At 44.2% G+C, this 21,478-nt stretch overlaps 1 protein-coding gene across 2 annotated transcripts in view; it reads left to right on the forward strand.

Moving 5' to 3' along the window:
- Positions 1 to 21,478, forward strand: part of TRIP13 (thyroid hormone receptor interactor 13) — a 60,513-nt gene that overhangs the window by 26,816 nt on the left and 12,219 nt on the right. For both annotated transcript variants that reach the window (XM_083188155.1, XM_083188154.1), the window contains exons 6-9: positions 29 to 119; positions 2,683 to 2,755; positions 5,205 to 5,268; positions 18,900 to 18,986. In XM_083188155.1, the coding sequence (XP_083044281.1) occupies positions 29 to 119; positions 2,683 to 2,755; positions 5,205 to 5,268; positions 18,900 to 18,986 (315 nt within the window). The remainder of the gene's footprint in view (positions 1 to 28; positions 120 to 2,682; positions 2,756 to 5,204; positions 5,269 to 18,899; positions 18,987 to 21,478) is intronic.

A 21,478-nucleotide genomic window follows, 5' to 3' on the forward strand; every position in this document is an offset into this window, starting at 1 on the left:
AAACAACATTAAATTAACATCTCTTTAGCTTTTAGATTATGTTACGACGACACTCCTCTTTTCTGACAAAAATGTTGATAACAATTTGATTGCCTGGAACAGAGTGGTTCTCTTGCACGGTAAATTGTGTGTTTTTTGTTTGTTTTTATTTCTTTTTGATATATATATATATATATATATATATATATATATATATATATATATATATATATATTTACAGTACATAGTCTGTCTTGGTAAACTCTATGGGGGAAATTATTAAAATATGGAGTTATTTTTCACATGGGATGTTGCTATGGGCAACCAATCAGATACAATTATCTTCAAGACGGTGCTAATAAGTAGATTCTGATTGGTTGCCCATAGCAACATCCCATGTGAAATAGAACGCCCATCTTAGTAAATATCCCTTTTATGAATTTATTTTAAACGGGGCGACCTGGCTTATTGTGCCGAGTGGGGCTTTGCCTATTTTTAAGCACTGGCTTTCCCAGCCAGTGACACTGACGTGCGGGACCGTCCATTGGCATCTCGGCAGAGCATACACAGCTCCTTTTGTAAGCGATCTAATCAGATCACTTAAAGGGGCTGAAATCGCCCCGTGTGTAGCCAATTTAGGTTTATTATAACATTCTTGGATGTCTACATTTTAAGCTAAATTGTAACCAGTAAATGGCTGTGCTCTATCCCTTTTCTGCAAGAAACCAATCTAAACTGTATATACAAATTGATTTGTCAAAGTGAATGTCCTGATGTAAGTGTCACCTGTGCACACTATGAACACATGATGTTTCTGCAGTATGAATTTACTATTAATTGCTACATTTAATGGCTGGCAAAATATAAAATGGCAAATATTGCATGTTGTGAAATATTTGGGCCCCTTTCCATTTGGCCCATCAACACTAAAAGGGTTTTCAGAACTATATTAGTCCTTATATTTTAGAGTGTTGAAGTCCTTGCATAATCCATTAAATTAGGCCTGGCTGTGGCTCTCCAGCTATTGTAAATCAACACATCCCAGCATTCCTTGCCACAGTTTTAACATTACCTAATAGTAAACCTGTGGCTGGGACTTGTAGTAGTATTATAACAGCTGGAGAGACACAGCTATGCCAGGCCTGCCCCTAAAAAAAAAAAAAATCATGCTGCTGAGTAGTAACAGGTCCAGCATTGTTGACATAAACGTGATCTGTTTTCTTATAGCATCAGTACAAAACTCTGTGCATAAAATATTCAACGTTTGGCATCAATGGGCCAATTCAGGCACGTGTTCGTTAGGACACGAAACCGATGTTCGCACATGCGCAAACTCCGGGAGGGAACGAGTCCCCATAATAATGCTCGGCATTATCCCCTGCAGGCGTGGCAATGTCTGCTTGATGTCAGCGGGTAAAGGAAGAGTCAGTCCAGGCAAAAAAATCATTTTTGGCAGTGAGGTTGCATGGGAGGGGATGTGTTCGCATACATATCCCCTTGCATGCTAGGTCTGAATCGGGCCCTGAGTGCTTTGTATTGATGAAAGTCACTTGCTGAGAGGAATAGAAGACCTGTTAACTCCTGGGGGTGAATTTGATTTCTGGTTCTTGAGGCCTTGACAAATAATGTATTGTCTACTCTAGGAGGAGGGGAAAAGGGATTTTCCGAATATCAACAAATCCTAGAAATGAATATTACAGTCAATGCGGAAATTGTTACTGCTAAAATGTTTCATGTTTCAGTAAGACCACGAACAAAAAAATGCCATCATGTGGGTGCCCAAGGAGATAAAACATTGGTAGCAAAAAACAGTCTGTGCTTGCAATAATCCCATCTCATTGTAATGCATATTTATTAAAAATTGTATTTTCAATTCAGTAATTATACTTAAACATTCTTCAGTGTAAGAGTTGTCTTTCCTCTCTTGGCCACAATAATATCCTATAAGGCTGCCTGATCAAAAAAAAAAAAAACACAGACTTGGGGAAACCAGTCGTTTCAGTCTTTCATGGATTTTGTTTTTCCTGCCAGAGGCAATTCGATAGTTCAAAAACGAAATGCACTGATTGGATAGCCCCCAGCTAGCCATTTACCTATGATCAGCGATAACAGCTAATTGGCTATACCTGCAAATGTTTGCTTATGTCCATAAACTAAAGTACATACATGTCATTTTAACTAATGTGCATTATGCATCTCAAGAATGAATAGCTGAACATTTTTTTGGATTGTTCCTTTTGCAATGCCTTTAGTATAAGCACATAGCAAAAACATGCTTTGATTGCTATAAGCCCATTATATTCTTAATAGTTATTTAAGTGAAGTAGACAGAGTATTCATAGTTCTCCAGACGGTTGGAAAAATGGTCATGGTCAGAAAACACGTGGATCAACGGCTCCACGTGTTTTAGTTGAAAACTTGGCTGTTTTTGACTATTTTTTCCACGGATGCAGATTCAACTTTAATCCACGTTGAACCAGCATCGGTGCAAAAGCTGGCCGAAAAGTGCTGCATTGAATAGGTGTACAGTATGTCTAGATTTTTAGTGTAGCTGATAAATGCGGAAGACATTAAATACCCCCATAGCCAATGAAAACCATATAATATATCAAGTAAGCTGAGCATTTTTATATATTTTTCTTGGCCTGTAAAGTAGTACTTTAAAAGTTTTGTAATTCATTATTTGTTTTTCTGTCCTCCTAGGACCACCTGGAACAGGGAAAACCTCACTCTGCAAAGCATTGGCTCAAAAGCTGACCATCAGACTGTCCTATAGGTATCCTCTTTTTGGGAATAATATAGATAGAACAAAGTTAACTGTAAGGGAGTTTTTATAGTTTGGTAATAAACACTACCAATCATTGAAATATATCCATAGCTCATATAAGCTTTGCTGGGACAGTGTTTTGTGAACTGGTCATTATTTTCTGTAAAGCCCTGAGTAATATATAACAGGCTGTAAATAAGGATTCATGGTACCATTTTAGTGTATGTGCCCAAGACCATTTCATTTCAGGTTTTTTTCTGTACAGCCAACCAATAAGATGCTTTAGAAAAAAAATAAGCTTGCTCTCCGTAATTCCCACATCTCATATGGCTACAGACCAAAAAGCTAGTTGTCGGCACCCAGCTTTTTTTTTTGTAAATGATAAGTTATAGTTCAATTGAATAAAAGCCAAACCTCTACTTTTTTTTAGTATCCTGCAGTATATAAAAGCCCAACACTGCTCCTCGCCTCTATAGTGTGCCAGTGACCACTAGATGGTACCTGACAGAGGTCCGATTGTGCACGCACCAACACACACCGACTGTCACTGTGTCGTGACTTTTTTTATTTTTATCTTTTGAGTGCCAAGTGAATTAGTCATAATAGGTGTGAAAATTGCCAAGCAAACATTTTTATTCATCATAATGACTTGTAATGTAAACCTTTCTATAGGGAATATAATCTTTTTTATTTTAATTTATATAACAAATTTGAGCGACACTGGCAATTCTAGTGGATATTTGGAACATCTCACATATGTTGGCACTCATAGGGTTAAACAATAATTTCTAAAAAATATATGATTTGCCAATATTTGGTCCTATTAGGTCATCCCAAAAAAAAAAAAAAAAACACTTTATGTCCCCTTGTCTATTTAAATGAACAGTATGAAAAAAATATTGTGTGCACTGTTGTGATAACTGTTGCCATTCAAATATCAATGTCCATTTAAATGTAGCAAAATACTGTGGAATTGTTCCAGTAGATGAGTGTTACAAAATATTGACTTAGCACAAATTGCAATGTTGTTGTATGCGATTTACAGTGCTTTATGTACTAAAAACATTACCAAAATAACCACACCAGTGTCCTCATTTGGATACATAAAAAACATGCAATGCATCATAAAGGGTTAATGCTTCATCCAACTGTTGTATTTATTCACCTTGTTTTGCTGAGATAAGCCCTGACTGAAAATGGCTAATAACCAATGCTTAAAGTAAAATACCACAGTTGTCGTCCATGCTTCTCATTGCTACAAAAGAATATTTGAAGTTACAAGCTTCACAGGTCCTCATTACTTGCTAACAACGGACCATTGTGCAAGGTTGGCAAGCTCAAATAGGGTGATCAATATATAAACAAATGCCTCATATTTTTATCCTAGAAAAATGCATAGATTTGTAGTACTGAGGACAACGTTTTTGTTTACACATAAATGGGCATTTATAGTGTCATGCAGCTGTGAACCTGGACAAGGTTATTTAATGTGTGACCCTCCAGCTGCTTTGGAACTACACACCCCAGCATGCCCTACTAGTTTTTTCTAATAGGGCATACTAGTATGTGTCATTCCAAAGCAACTGGTTTTCCATGTGTTGTATACCCCAGGTGTATGATGAACAGATAGCAGGCTGATTAATTTTCTGATAACTTGCTTATACTAGCAAAATATCCACCTACAGACAGTCTTTTTTTAGGGCCACTTAGTGCAAGATATTTTGAGCAGCTTATAAAGTGCTAGAGCAACAGGCTCACTGGAACAAGGGTAAGTTGTTTAACCAATTAAAAAATGTAGCCTATTTTGTTCAGATTATTCTTGTATTGCAATAACCTGCTTGATTTACGAAGTGATGGCTTTTGCAAATTATTGCTTCTTAGTTGGTTCACCAGAAAATTGAATGTGCCTATGGTGGGTATTCAATCCCGGGTCAGGACTGTCAGGACGTCCAGTCAGTCGTGACCCTGGCCTGTTCACGGCCTTTTTCGCCTGCCAACAGGGTTCGTGTCTGTGAAAACAGCCGTGATCTCGACATTCCACGAGCGTTCTCAGCAAAGCAGGCCTGAGTATGTTTAATGTCTGGTCCGTTCTGCCGAGATGCCTCTTCGGTGTTGTCTGGAAAGACAGCATTGAATAGGCACCCGCCGCTATTTTGGGATTGAATACCCCCCTAAATATTAAATGCAAAACAAGCTGCACTTGGTGCTAAATATCATTGGTGAAGTTATCATGCTAAATCTCTAAGGAGTGGTGGCTTGTAAAATCCTCTGCTTAATAAGTCTATTACAAAGAGCTCCTGATGACTTATATTAAGCAGAAGTGTGTTATAACGGGCACATATTGTTTGGGTGAAAGGATTATGCAAACTCCAGGTTGGACAGCTTTGGTTTATTTTCTATATCTAATTTGTTGTTGCATTTTATTTTCCTCTCAACTGTATTTTTTCTTTTTTTGTAGGTACAGATATGGTCAGCTGGTAGAAATCAACAGCCACAGTCTTTTCTCAAAGTGGTTTTCAGAGGTATTTTTTCATTTAGTTAAAAAAAAAAAAAGGCTGCAGTGCCCTCTCTGGGCTCTAGTGGGCGGTGCTGGCAAATTGTGTGTGGATTGTAAAATAATTCAAACTAGAATTACTAGGGCCATGTTTGGACCTCTGGAAATGATTATACTGAAGCTCTCACACAATGACTGGTACAATCCTCCTGAGGTAAAGAGCTCTTAACATATTGTTGGCCTTTTGCAAATTTTGACCCTGCTTATGGCCTCCATTTTTTTTTCAATGGTACTATACTGACAGGGTTCTTTTTATTAGGTCTAGATCACTTTTGTAGGTATTAGTTGACAAAATTGGTTGCCTTTCCTGACCAGAGTGAGGAGTCTGAACTTGACTGCACAGGTGATCCTAGTCAGTGATTTCTTACCTCTATGATCTTTGGTTGAGGCCCCATGCACTCAAATATATACTTCATTTAATGTGCCTGTCCTCTTCTATATTTTGGCTCTCAACCTAAAAATGAGGTTGCCTACCATTTAGCAGTGATGCTGCAATGCTTTAGTTTTTTTTAATACTTGTAGGGCACCTTGCTTTTCTTACGCTATAGTATATATTTGTGATGGTGTGTACTAGTCTTGGCTACCTTGGGGGTATTATTTTTTCAGAATTAAAAGGCTATGTCCTACTCAATCATAGCATACATTTCATACGCCTATTTTATGGGGGATATTCAATCCCGGGTCACGACTGTTTAGACATCCGGACAGCCGTGACCCTGTCCCGTTCTCGGCCTGCTCGACTGGTAATTGGCAGGCGGGATTCAATGTCCAGCCTGCCAATCATCAAAAAGGGGCGTGACCGCGAGAAACAGACGTGGATCGTTAATATCAGGCCCTAAACTTGACAATCCACAGACGCTCTCTGCAAAACTCTCAGTAAATAAGCAATCAAAAATAAATAAAACAAACCCAGAAACAAAATGTATATACAGTGTGTTTAATTTGCAATTGGGTTCTAGCTCCTAGTTGGAGAAGTAACCTGATGAGTCTCTTGTTCCCAGTCCTGCGGTATTAGCCTAGGCTGTGCCACTCCTCCTTTTTAACATGCACCCCAGCCTTTTGTAGTAGTCTCCTGCCTTTGTCTTTAACTTCCAGCATCATTAATTTGACTTCCTAACGCTCCAGTTTTAGCACACTGCCTTTTAGACTTGTCTATTAAGTTTGTTTTAGTTGCCATACCTCTCTTTGCTATTCTCTTGACATTTATGAATTTGCCTCTGTACACTACTTTTGATTATTTCTATGACTTGTCACGTCTCGCCCTTCCCTAGTCTACTCTCGTCACTCACCCATCTTTCACCTCCTTCAAACCAAACCTTTTCCCAGATCTCCTTCAACCTTATGCTCCGTTCTCCTCTTCGCTCACTTCTTCTGTTGTGTCATTTAAAATGTTATGTCAGTTCAGCAAACTGACCAATTGCCGCAACCTCTTTATTTGTTAAGGTTGACGAAGGTTGAATGATGATGCGTATACCCGTCAAGGTTTTTCGTCAACTGTGCATGCAGCTCAATTTGGATATCTTTAAAAAAAAAAAGCCTATAAAATGTAGCTAGATCTTTCGTCTTTCATCTGTTGTCAATATCTTTTGTCCACGACACTGGGTTCAAGGGAAATGTCTTTCAATGAAATTGGTCAAAAAAAATTGTACAGTGTGTATGCACCTTTACTCCAATGACTTTCTCAAGATCCTGGATTCCTGGTTTTTTAATTTTACTACAAAACCTTTGTGGCACTTTAGAAATATGACCTAAAAGTGTGTGCACTAGGTCGTACAAATAGTTAAACAATGAGGACAACTAGAGTAGTTTGGTAAATAAGGTATGTTTTGGTTGTTGACGGCCAATTAGCACCAATATTGATTCCCGCTGTAGGTGACAGAATGGTTCTATGTGGTCTATTTACTAATGCTGTCCATACATGTGACTGTCAACTGTCATCCAACTAGTTGGGTGGACTGAAAATCTGGTACAGTATGGGAGCAAATAACAATCAGCAATTTGGTTGCAAACCCAGGGATGTTAGTGTTCACTCTAGAAATTTTTTAGGGCAGGGTGCTGACCACAGGGAGGGCACATTTTTCAGTCAGGAAGGCACATTTTAATACTTTAATCTGGCATCCCAGTTAAGATAAAAAAAGCCTCTTCACAAAAAGCTTATTATTGACTAGATTGTGTGCTGCCAGATTAAAACTAAAAAAAGTGTAATGCCCATTACACATAATGCCCATCGCACATATTGCCACACACAGTAATTCCCATTCCACATGACGAATGGCCATTACACATAATGCCACACAACATTATGTCCATTACACATGGCAGGGCCTGGCAAATTTCTGTAAAACAGTGACAATTGGGACAGTGCGCGCCGAGCCCAATACACATTATACCAAACACTGTAATTCCCATTACACATTACGCCACACACCATAATGCCCATTACTCCTTGTGCCTCATGGCGTGATGTCCATTACACGTTGCGCATCACACTGTGATGTCCATTACACCTCACACCATGATGCCCATTTCTCATGATGCCACTCTATAATGGGCATTACACATAATGCCACACACCATTATGTCCATTACACATGGCAGGGCCTGTCAAATTTCTGTAAAACATGGCCAATCGGTACAGTGAAGGCGCGCGCCAAATATTGACGCTAATGTCCATTACACGTCACAAACCCATTACATAGTATACCACATGCCGTTATGCCCAATACACATTATACCAAACACTGTAATTCACTGTAATAACACATTACTCCTTGTGCCTCATGGCGTGATGTCCATTACACTTTGCACATCACACTCTGTCACAGACACAGAGCACGCGCTCCAGCGCTAATGCTGCCAGGCGGGCGGGCAATGGATTTCAGCCCAGAGGTGCTGACAAACGGCTGCCCCGGCCCCCCGCTGATCTACAGTGGTAATGGAGACTGCCGCTGGCTCTGAGGGAGCGTATACCCGGCTTAGTGGCGCCCCCCTCACCCGCCAAGCTTTCCGCGCTGGAGGGCAGGACTACTATACGCTGTCAGTCACCGCGCCTCGGGCTGAGGAGGGCGGGTCTGTCAGCGTGGCTGGAGACTGCAGGGCTGAGGGAGAAGAGTCCTGAGCGCTGTAGCATACACTAGTCACCGCGCGGCAGCATACACTAGTCACCGCGCCAGGGGACTGTAAGCGTGGCTAGGGGCTGAGTTGGGGTAGTGTTCACACACTGCTGCGCTCAGCGGCATACACTGTCAGCGGGCAGGGAGGGACAGTAATTTATACAATGTGGGTCGGGAGTGGCACTGGTAAATGCATGGAATTAATAATCACGTACGTTAACGGATATGACCAACGTAGATACCACTAATAAACAAATGTAGAGTGGTGTTTGGTTGGCGGTGCTCCCAAAATGTTCAGCATAGCAACTGACAAAAAAACAAGTCACAATGTGACAGAAGAAGGAAGAACAAAAAGGCTTTTTGGGGCACACTTTACTGAAAATTGATTATAAAATTTAATACATAACTTTTAATGGATAATTAGTGCTAAAACAAATGTACGTATTGGATTAAATCAACAAATTACACATCATAGACATCTTGTATTTATCAAAACACTTGTGGCGAAAATAACAAAGGCAAAGTTTTTATGCTCCCTTGGTAATGAAACAATATATAAAAAGATACATCATGTCTCGATTGGTATAAAGTGACCGGAGCAGAAAGAGTCAAAGACGCATGACACTTGTCCCTTGCTGCTGGTGTTAATATTGTTCCCGGTACAAAGAAATAGTAAAAGAATAGAGGACTCTCTTAGTCAGACAGAGGTGTATCTGCTGTCCACGTTTGAATACAGCAACTGGTATTCCCAAAAGGTCTCCCAAAGAGGTACTAGCCAGTCCAATCACTGCTTAGCTGCTGAGTGCGGGATGGAATTCAGGCCATACATCACTGGCCCGCCTGAATTCCATCCCGCACTCAGCAGCTAAGCAGTGATTGGACTGGATAGTACCTCTTTGGGAGACCTTTGGGGAATACCAGTTGCTGAATCAAACGTGGACAGCAGATACACCTCTGTCTGACTAAGGGAGTCCTCTATTCTTTTACTATTTCTTTGTACCGGGAACAATATTAACACCAGCAGCAAGGGACAAGTGTCATGCGTCTTTGACTCTTTCTGCTCCGGTCACTTTATACCAATCGAGACATGATGTATCTTTTTATATATTGTTTCATTACCAAGGGAGCATAAAAACTTTGCCTTTGTTATTTTCGCCACAAGTGTTTTGATAAATACAAGATGTCTATGATGTGTAATTTGTTGATTTAATCCAATACGTACATCTGTTTTAGCACTAATTATCCATTAAAAGTTATGTATTGAATTTTATAATCAATTTTCAGTAAAGTGTGCCCCAAAAAGCCTTTTTGTTCTTCCTTCTTCTGTCACATTGTGACTTGTTTTTTTGTCAGGGACAGTAATTTGTCAGCACCAATTAACTGTGCAGTGCGGGCAAAAACGGGCAGGGTGGGATTCGGCAGATTGTAAAGGGGCAGGGCGCAGCACCCTGGGAAATAAGCCTAGCGGGAACACTAGATGTGGACATAAACATTGTCAAATTGTTTTAATCAAACCAAATCCACTACAGTACCTTGTCTGAACGACAGTTTTTGTCCGCTTTGGGAGCAAATTGCTGAATTATAAATGTAATTTCTCTTTCAATGGTCCTGGTGACACAGCTCAACACTGGGATGTAGGAGGGTCCGAAGGAGCCAGGCACCTATCCTAAAGCTTTAGAGGGTAGGCTCCTCCCCTACTGCATCCCTGGACTCTTCAGTTCGTGTTAGGTGCCCACTGGAGTGGGTGCTATTCTAAAGGGCTGCGGGAGCAGCCGAAGAAATAGAGTAGTTAGGGGATTTTTTATTATTTTATTAACTATTACCCTAGCTAGGTAGGCACAGTGTGAGGATTCTCATAGTGAATCCTCACACTGCTAGCGCAGCAGGAGCTGACAGAAGCGCGTCCTGTCAGCTCTCTGTGCACAGGGTAGACGCTGTCTGGCCTCCCTGTGCAGCGCTTTTAGCCTCTTTTATGAGGCTGCCTGGGCTCCGGAGCATCCTGAAACGGGCTCCACAGTTAGGTGGGGATCATGGGGGACAGGCGCTCCGTGATGGCGGCGGCCATTTTATGCGGAGCTTACACGCTGAGCTCCTGACTGAGAGGACAGCAGCGCTGTGACAGGCATGTTCCAAGTGGTCCCCATTTGAGGGGGAGACACTGGAACAAGGAAATCCTACCTAAGGAGCGGCTAGCTGGGGGTGGTTGGCGCCAAAAGGTCACGGACCCCGCAGCAGCAGGGACTTTTGGTCTCTTCCTTCACTCTGACTTTGGCGCCTTTCAGAACGCTTGCAGCGGAGCTGAGCTGGCTAATTGATCCTGGCAGAGTGACTTGGATTTCCTGGGCATCGCTTCCCCGCAGTTGAAACCTACAGACAGCTAAGTGACTGGGTGCATTGACTTTGTATAAGCGCTTGTACAATTGTTTGCACTGTGTATATTGAGATATATATATTTTTCACTTGCATCATGTCTGAGCATCAGGCTGTGGTTTTGGGGGAGGGAGCCCTTAGTGCACTGAGCGCGTGCAATGTTTGCACACAAAAGTTTGTCCCTGAGCAGATGGCCAAGGGGGGCTTATGTATTACTTGCGCTGATGTGAGACCCATGGGCAGTGAACACCATAGGGCAGAGCAGAGTGAACCTGCGTGGGCCAGTGCCCTAGGCAGGTCTGTAAACGCTTTGGTGCAGCTTCTGGACAGGCAGAGTGATGTGCTGGTAGAATCACAGAGACCTATGCCATCATCTCAGCAGTCGTCTGGCTCCTTGCCTCTTACCCAGGCAGATCCTGCGCTTATTCAGGTGATGCAGGATACTGCTAAGGGGATCAACAGATTCAGTGAAATACTGGACAAAATGGATGATGTTGCAGGGACCCCTAAAAGGTCTTATGCTATGCCTAATGTGGTAGAGGAGGAGGAAGGAGAGTATACTGACACACCCTGGGACCAGGGTGATGATTTTGAAGAGACCTCTGCTGCTGGTATAGAGGATCTCATTGTAGCTGTAAAACAGGCGTTAAAACTGTCTGTTGAGGATAAGACCCCTGTTAAGGGTGTTTTTAAGCGACAGCGGAAGGAGGCTGTTACTTTTCCCTCAGATGAGGGGTTACAGGAACTATTGGAAGGGGCTTGGAAAACCCCAGATAAGAGGCTACAGATGCCTAAGAGATTCCTTAGTCTGTACCCCATGCCGGAGTCTCATTCTGAACTCTGGGAAAAGGTGCCTGTTGTGGATGCTTCAGTGGCACGTTTATCAAAAGCTACGGTATTGCCTGTACAGGGTGGTGCAGCTTTTAAGGATTCTGTGGATAAAAAGCTCGAGGGAAACCTCAAAGCTATTTTTGAAGGGGTGGGGTTTACCCTGCGTCCCCTTATTGCTTCAGCCTGGGTCTCTAAGGCCATTATAGAGTGGGCTGGTGAGTTATGCACCATGCTGCAGGCTGACCCTGGTGCTTTGCTGGTAGCAGAAAAGATTAAGGCCGTTGCAGAATATGCGGTGGAAGCAGAAGAGGAAGCTCTTAAAATGGCTACCAGAGTGTCCACAGTCTCTATTAATGCCAGGAGAGTGCTCTGGCTTAAGGCCTGGGAAGCGGACAATGAGTCCAAAAAGGCCCTAGAATTGTTAGCTTTCAAGGGAAAGTTACTTTTTGGTTCTGAGCTTGAGGAGATTATAAAACAAGCCACAGGCGGCAAGAGTACTTTTCTGCCGGCCTCCTCAACAAAGCAGTCATCCAGATTCGCTGCTTTTAGGCCGTCCTTTCGGCCCTCCCCTAGAGGTGGTGCGTCCTTTCGGGGACAATCGTTCAGGGGAAAGTTTCAGACCTCCAGGGGCAAATCTCAAAGGTCCAAGTTTGGCTCTTTCCATAAGAAGCCTGCCTCTAAAGGAGAGGATAAACCCTCCGCATGACTGCCTGGGGATAAGCCCGGCAGGGATAAAGGTGGGGGGGCGTCTCACACACTTCAGGGACGCTTGGGCTTCTCTAGACCAGGATTCCTGGGTCTTAGAGATCATTACCCAGGGTTACAAAATCCCTTTCAGAGGGCGGCCTCCGAAGAGGTTCATCCCCACACCCATACCAAAGCAGGCGCTCCTGCGCACAGCTCTGATGAGAGCGGCTCATTCCCTTTTGGAAAAAGGGGTGGTAATTCCGGTTCCCAGGGCAGAGTGGAAGAAAGGATTCTACTCCACGCTGTTCCTGGTGCCCAAACCAGACGGGTCTTTCAGACCAATACTAAATTTGAAGTCCTTAAATGTTCACCTATGGGTAGACCATTTCAAAATGGAGTCTTTGAGGTCTGTTCTCCTGAGTCTGGACCAGGGAGAATTTCTGGCGTCCATGGATGTCCAAGACGCATATCTGCATGTTCCCATTCACCCGGAACATCAGACGCTGTTGAGATTTGCCATAAGAGACCTGCATTTACAGTTCCGGGCGTTACCCTTTGGGCTAGCAACCGTGCCAAGGGTATTTACAAAGATAATGTCAGTGATGGCGGCAGTGCTGAGGCTCAGGGGAATCACAGTAATACCCTATTTGGACGATCTCCTGTTCAAGGCAGAGTCAGCAACCCTGCTTCAAAGTCACTTGAAAGAGGCCATCAATTTTTTGCAGGCTCACGGCTGGATTTTAAACTTACAAAAATCTCAGTTGGTACCATCACAGAGGATCCAGTTCTTGGGAGTCATACTGGATACCCATCTCCATCGGGTATTTCTCCCGGAGATAAAGGCCAGGGACCTGGTCACTCTAGTTCAGGAGATTCTCAGAGCTCCGAGCTTGTCAGTGTGGAGGTGCCTCAAACTCCTGGGGAAAATGGTGGCGTCATTCGAAACGCTTCAATTTGCCAGGTTCCACTCACGAGTATTCCAATGGAACATTTTGTCAGCCTGGTCAGGAAACACTTTGACCATGAAGACGGAGTTGATAGTGCTGTCCGCGGACACTCGGGACTCCTTGAAATGGTGGACAGAGGTAGATTCCCTTCAGTGGGGTCGGTCATTACAGACCTGGGACTGGTTGGTAGTAACTACCGATGCCAGTCTCAGGGGCTGGGGGGCAGTAGCCCTGGATCTCAGGCTGCAGGGCCTGTGGACGGCAGACGAATCAGTGTTACCAATCAACATCTTGGAGCTGAGAGCTGTCTGGAAAGTGATTTCCTTGGCGGGAGACAGGTTAAGGAACCTCCCCTTGAGGATTCAGACCGACAATGCCACAGCTGTGGCGTATCTGAATCATCAGGGAGGTACACGCAGCAGATTGGCCATGTGGGAGGTGTCCAGAATCTTCCTATGGGCGGAACAGAATGTTCCTGCCGTATCGGCTATATTCATTCCAGGAGTGGAGAATATAGAAGCAGACTTCCTGAGCAGGGAGGAGCTCAAGGAAGGAGAATGGAGCCTACATCCTCAGGTGTTTCACCAGATCACGGCAAGGTGGGGAACTCCGGATTTGGACCTAATGGCATCCAGGTTCAACCATCAGGTGCCCAGGTTCTATGCCAGAACGAGAGATCCGCTAGCAGAGGCAGTGGATGCCATGACTACTCATTGGCAGGGAGACCTTCTTTATGCATTCCCTCCAGTTCCAATGTTAGCGAGACTGTTGAAAAGGGTACAGGACCAGAAGGTTCCGGTGATCCTTGTGGCCCCAGATTGGCCAAGGAGGTCTTGGTACTCGAGGCTTCAGAGGTTATCAGTGGATTCATGGCGTCTACCTCTGAGACCAGACTTGTTAAGACAAGGCCCATTCAATCACCTGGATTCCGATCGATTGATTTTGACGGCTTGGTTATTGAAACCGCCATTTTAAAAAAGAAAGGATTTTCTGATGCAGTAGTGCAGACTATGATAAAAGCCAGAAAAGCTGTTTCTTCGGCAAATTATTATAGAGTCTGGAAGACTTATATTAGATGGTGTGAGAGGCAAAAAGCTCACACATCTCACTTCAAATTATCAAAAATGTTAGATTTTCTACAAGATGGGTTTTCTTCGGGCCTAAGCCTTCAGTCGTTGAAGGTGCAGATTTCGGCCTTGTCCATCTATTTTCAAAAAAGAATTGCCATTTTACCGGAGATTCAAACCTTTTTACAAGGGGTATCCAGACTGAAACCCCCTTATAAGCAACCAGTAGCACCTTGGGATCTGTCACTGGTTTTGGATTGCCTTCAGAAGGCACCTTTTGAACCTTTAAGGTCGGCTGACTTTAAGTTTCTCACGTGGAAGCTAGTGTTTTTGTTAGCAGTAGCATCTGCTAAAAGGGTGTCAGAGCTGGGAGCTTTGTCATGCAAATCTCCCTTCTTAATTTTTCACGATGACAGGGCTGTTCTGAGAACAGTGCCGCAATTTTTACCGAAGGTAGTCTCTGCCTTCCATTTAAATCAGGAGATAGTTCTACCTGTGTTTCAACCCCCAGAGGGTTCCAAGAAAAGGGACAAGTTGAAGACTTTGGATGTTGTGCGTGCCTTACGCATATATGTGGACAGAGTGAAGAGTGTTAGGAAAACTGACACTTTATTGGTACTGTATGACGTACATAAAATTGGTTGGCCTGCATCTAAGCAGACCATTGCTAGGTGGTTGCGTTCTGTGATAGCATTTGCATACACCAAAGTGGGTAGGCCTGTACCGGCCAGAATAAATGCGCATACCACCAGGTCAGTTGCCACCTCTTGGGCGGTCCGACATGGGGCCACAGCTGAGCAGGTTTGCAGAGCTGCCACTTGGTCATCTGTTCACACATTTGCCAAATTCTATAGATTCCATGAGTTCGCGTCGGAGGACGCATCATTCGGGCGAGCAGTGCTGAGAGCTGCAGACCTGAGCGTACCCTCCCAAAGGACCGGCTCTGGAACGTCCCAGTGTTGAGCTGTGTCACCAGGACCATTGAAAGAGAAAAAGGGATTTTTGTAAGAACTTACCGTTCGAATCCCTTTCTCTGATATGGTCCTGGTGACACAGCGATCCCTCCCTTACGCTCAGTAAGTATGCCAGAAGTTCATGATGTTCATGTTAAAATGGTTAAAAGTTAACAGTTTCTGTTATAAAATGTGCATATAATATGTGCAGGCGTTTGTACTGAGTTAATGTATTCCAGTGGCTTTGAAAGATTGAACTGAAGAGTCCAGGGATGCAGTAGGGGAGGAGCCTACCCTCTAAAGCTTTAGGATAGGTGCCTGGCTCCTTCGGACCCTCCTACATCCCAGTGTTGAGCTGTGTCACCAGGACCATATCAGAGAAAGGGATTCGAACGGTAAGTTCTTACAAAAATCCCTTTTTTCTCCCATACAGTACCAGATTTTTATTCCTTCTAACCAACTAGTTGGAGGAAAGTTAGTCTCATGTTTGGTCATCATAAGACTTTGAAAAAGAAACCAACCAATTTCATATTGTTTATCGGACATATCCTGTAACATGGCAATTAGGATGTCATTGATACTGTGTCTCTCTCTAAAGGTGCCCATACACTAGTAAGATTTATCTTCATATCTGGCTGGTTGGAACAAAAACATGGTTATGGATGAGTGACAGTTTGTCAGTTTTCCAGCATTTCCAAGCAAATGGTCAACTGTCATGTGCTCTCATACATAACCATGATTTTGTTCCAACCAGACAGATCTGCAGATAAATCTGCATGTGTATGGCCACCTTTATGCAGCGGTGTGGAAAAAAAACAGCCCTCCAGCTGTTTATGAACTACATATCCCAGCATGTGGGGTTAAAAGGAATGGTGTGTGACTTTTTTTTTTTTTCAAAGTCGCCCAGCAGCCCGGGTCCAGAACTGCCTTACTGGTTCAATCATCCAGCCAACAATATAATGGTACAAAAAGGTTTCTGGAGTCTGGAATTATAGGTGCTCAAGTAGATGTCAAATAAAGTTATTTTCTTATCGGTAAAAAAATACGCAAACACTTTATTTATCCATACACGGCAAGTTCCATAAAATCAATTTGCAATATGTTAAGGCAATAAGAAATAATAAAAGAAGATTGGGATCCCAGCGTCAATCTATATGCTTAACAAGCACTTCACACTAATACCGCTTTCAGACCGCACTCCGAACACGGCATATTGCCGTGTTCGCGGGGCCTAAACACGGGTCACGGTGCGGTCTGAAAAGGGCACCACGGGTCAAGCAACACGGCTATTCAACCCTGGTAATGACCAGGGTTGAACACGGCTATGACCCGTGTCAACTGCGGTGTGAACGGGTGCCTGGGTCGAGCGACCCGTGTCCCGTTCACAGTATGGAGGAGGCAGCACTGTCAGCTCCAAGTACTGCCTCCTCCCGAGCCCCCGATGACGCGCCGCAGCCCAGCACCGCCCCATGTGATATGCCGTGTCGGTGTGCAGAACTTTCAGACCGCATTGCCGTGTTGCTCCGCCCCATGTGATATGCCGTGTCGGTGTGCAGAACTTTCAGACCGCATTGCCGTGTTGCTCTGGGGATGGGACCCGTGTCCTAATCCCGTGTGCGACACGGCATTTGCGGTCTGAAAGTAGTATAAGAGAACAGGGTAGGGATAATAAATTGTGTAAAATACCTCTACTCTCTGTAGACTCCTCCACTTAGTTACTGTGTACAATTCGTCACCGCTTAATACAGGGGTCTTCAACCTTTAAGACAGCGTGGGCCACCTAAAAAAATCCAGTGAAGCCCGAGGGCCACTAAAATCGCCTACGGAATTTCGGACAGCCCCATAGAATCACATCGTATAACGTCAGCACAGTCCTTCATAGATAGTTGGCACAGCCACCCATATTCAGCACATAACCCCCCCCCCCCCCCCCCACACACACACACACACACCCTAATAGTTATCAGCAGCCAATTTGGGTTCCAGTGCAAACAGTAAAATATATGCCCCCCCCCATATATAATTTGATATTGAATAAATTGCACGCGCCTTAGGCGCGCTCCCAAAAACGGGTGTGACCTAATTATAAGGGGCGTGGTCTAATTATAACGAGTGTGAACTAGCAGGAAAACAATTACCTGACACCTCTTTTGCAACCTGCATGACCAGACATTGGTTACCGCAGGAATGGTCGTTGTCCTCACACGCTTAAGTTGACTGAAGGCTGCACAATGACATATAAACATGAAGGCCCACACAGTGAAATAGTATGCCTCACAGATCAAACCCAAACAATGAAAGGCTACTTAAATCAATATACACTGTTACACTGTTTATCCGTAATGCCCATTACACATTGTGCATCACACCATAGTGTCCATTAGACATTATGCCACACACCGTAATACCTGTTGTACATTATGTCATACACCATAATGCCCATTACACATTATGCCACACCGTGATGCCCATTACACATTAATCCACACAAAATTATGCCCATTGCACATTATGCCCCACACTGATGCCCATTATGCCACAGACCATAATGCCAGCAGTACTCCTGCTTATACATATGATGCCCCAGCAGTGCCCCTCACCTAATGCCCCAGCAGTGCCCCTCACACAATGCCCCAGCAGTGCCCCTCACACACAATTCCCCAGCAGTGCCCCTCACACAATGCTCCAGCAGTGCCCCTCACACAATGCCCCAGCAGTGCCCCTCACACAATGCCCCAGCAGTGCCCCTCACACACAATGCCCCAGCAGTGCCCCTCACACACAATGCCCCCAGTAATGCCCCACACACAATGCCCCCAGTAATGCCTGCAGCTTTGCCAGGTCCCCTGCTCCCGCCAGATGTACCTCCTCATCCTGCAGCTTTGACGGGTCACCTGCTTCCACCATCCATGCCTCCTCCTGCAGTTTCGCCGGGTCCCCTCCGCCAGCTGTGCCTCCTCCTCCTGCAGTTCCAGTGCCGGGTCCCCTGCTCCCGCCAGCTGCGTCTCCTCCTCCCGCAGCTTCGCCGGGTCCCAACTCCCCAGCTCGTGACCAGACGTGCCTCCTCCTCCCTCAGCCGCGCTGGATCCACTCCTCTGCCCTGCCTGCAGCCAATGGAAATCGGGTAGGTGGCACCCAAGGGGACTCCATTACACTGCCTCCCTCGGCAGCATTTTCTTTTACTTAAAAAAAAAAAATCCTGTGCATGGCGGGCAGGGGGCCACTGAGATCAGCTCCGCGGGCCACTCGTGGCCCGCGGGCCATGGGTTGAAGACCCCTGGCTTAATATATCGCAAATTGATTTTATGGAAATTGCCGTGTATGGATAAATAAAGTGTTTGCGTATCTACTTGAGCACCTATAATTCCAGACTCCAGAAATCTTTTTGTACTACTTTTATTTGACATCTTTTTGTACATATCCCAGCATGCCTTGCCTTAGTTTGGCTATTTGGTATGCTTGCATGTGTAGTTCATCAACAGCTGAAGAGCCACTTATTGCCCATCCCTGCTCTAAGGCTTAGTAAATAGACTAATCTATTCTGAAGAGACAATTGGACATCTGGATCAAATCCTATGCTTGCTATATCAGTGAGAAGAAACATTTATCTATTTTTTTTTACATTTTTCAGAGTGGCAAGTTGGTAACGAAGATGTTTCAGAAGATTCATGAACTTACAGCTGACAAAGATGTTCTAGTATTTGTTTTGATTGATGAGGTATGATGTTTCTTGATGTATAAATATTACTTTATTATATAATTTATAAAAATAAAAAAAGCCTCTGGGAGTGGTGCAAATATGTGGGCAAGTCCACTGTATTTAGTGCATAGCCGAAGATGGTGCTATTTACCCATATCCATATAATTGGGGTAATAGCAGTCCACTTATTTACTATTGCACCAGCCCCTTCCTTGTTGCAAGAGCTGCCCCTGAAAATAGTTGTATCCTTACTCTGCTGTGCATAGATGGCAGATGGGCCAAGACCTATCCCTGCTAAACATTTCTCTGTACAAAATCCCTGTTACCACACAGTTATGTCATTCGCATCTGCACTTGCAGCTGAGAGCACTACAGCCAAAAACAATAATGAAGAAACCACAAAATAGCATGCTAAAAAAAATGGTATGTTTACAATAAAAAGTAGGTTATGCATTGTTCTGATAGAGAAATGGCAGGCACCTGCTTTCTCAGGCTGGGCATTACGTTATCTAGGCTTTTAAATACAAATCTGATAAAGACAAAAGGATTCTGGATACTTGTAATATTTATGACTTCTGGATTATCCATTTAGCTCAAGTCTTTGGTGACTGGAATATGATCTCTCTGATCTTAAAATACATACTTTATTCAGGAGAGCGTAACCTGTATGGAGATGGAAATCCTCACTCACAGTGCAAAAGCAATACTTACTCTGTCATGCGTGTAAGGTGATGGGGTAGCAGAAATTCTGGAGACTCCTCTTTCATTTACATATTACTTTTGGGTTTATTGATTCTGCCTTTCTACAGTTCTGTGCACACATAGATCAGATATTATTTATTTATTAACAGTTTCTTATATAGCGCACACATTCCGCAGCATTTTACAGAGAATATTTGAACAGTCCCTGCCCCCGTGGAGCTTACAATCTATATGTTGTAAAACAAAGGGATATAGTTAAATCAACTTTATAAGATAATCAATACTGTTGGCAGTAGCAATGTTGTGGGATTATCTACTTACATATCAGATGGGAATACATTAGGTCAATTTCTGTGTTTTCCTATTACCTTTTGCGATTGGCAAAGTATTGATATCTACAATTAGGCCAGTGGTGCACAAACTATTTTGAATCACGGCGTCCTAGAGTATGGGAATTTTTTTCACCGCACCCCAAGGCCAAACAATTCTTATTGGGACATTTAGAATAAACAAGGGGGCATGGCAAACTGTTGGGAACCACTGAATTAGGAATTGTGCATTCTCCATGAATCATTTTTGTGAGGTGGTAGTTTGTGGAAACTGGTATAATGCCTCCAGCAAAACAGAATTTGAAAAAGAAAAAAGGCAGGTTGCACAACCCATTTATAAATGCTAAAGGTGCAGTAAAGGGCAACTAGTCGCTACACTTAAAAATAGGTTTCGGTTAGCATCCTGGCAGTTGATATATAGAGACATATAGGCGTCAGCATCCCAACGGCGTCAGAACAGTGAAAGGATCAAGAATCAGATGCCTGAATACCGACAGCAGTCATCCTGATCGGTGAGTATGCAGGGTGGGATTAGGATCAGGCCTTAGGAGTGGGTTTAGGCTCTAGTTGGGGGGTTCTTAGGCTAAGGCTACAGAGAGGGTAAGGTCAGGCACTGGGGGGGGGGTTAACTCTTTGTGCTGTATTCAATGCTGCCGGCGAGGGGGTTAAACGGAAGGGATTGCCGAAAACGAGCAACCATCACCGTTTAACGCATGTGCCGGCCGCTCACCCTATTCAATGTTCTGGGTAACCCTCGCTGTCAGATGACGGTGAGGATTCCCCCAGACAGCGAGGCTCCTTTTGTTTTTCCAAATAGAGGGAGGGGTTACTTTCCAGCATATGTATTAAGCTGTGGTATCTGGGGTCTAGATATTTTTAAGCTCAGTGGAGCCAGTTGGGTGGTCAGTTTCAGCACTAGGTTGATGTGATCTGTGACTCCGGCAGTGATCACTGGAAGAGGGGTTTCTCTCCCTTACTCCAGGGTTCGCAAATATCGCGCGCGTGTTTTACCCCAAATCAAAGATTAGGGACTCACTTTTTTTTAAAGTGACGGGTCCCCCGGGACGCGCTTCGTCCGGATTGGCCGCCTTGCGGCGGAGATCAGCAGCTGCAGTGTGACCCACAGGGAGTAGCGCGGGAGCCGGGAGGGCAGCAGCAGTACTGTAGCTGTCCTGTACCCAGTGACAGTGGCATATTGCGACGCCGCTGACATCTGTGTGATGGCGTGGGCCTGTCTGCGCCTCACTGCAGCCGCGCACCTCCCTCGAGCCCCGCTCTTTTATCAGCGCCGGGGCTCAGGTCATCCGCTGCACACCACCTGCCACATCCCACTCTGCTGGCATACCCCAACTACTCATTTCAGATGCTCGCTGGAGGCAAAAACTCCTCCAAGTGAGTGAAGAAGAGCCTGGAGCAATGACACAGAGGAGAACCTGCTGGCCAGACTGGATAAGTGAGTCTGCACTCCTGTCTGCGGTA

Source organism: Crinia signifera, chromosome 5 (assembly GCF_055691185.1).
Source record: "Crinia signifera chromosome 5, ASM5569118v1, whole genome shotgun sequence".
Lineage (NCBI taxonomy): Eukaryota > Metazoa > Chordata > Amphibia > Anura > Myobatrachidae > Crinia > Crinia signifera.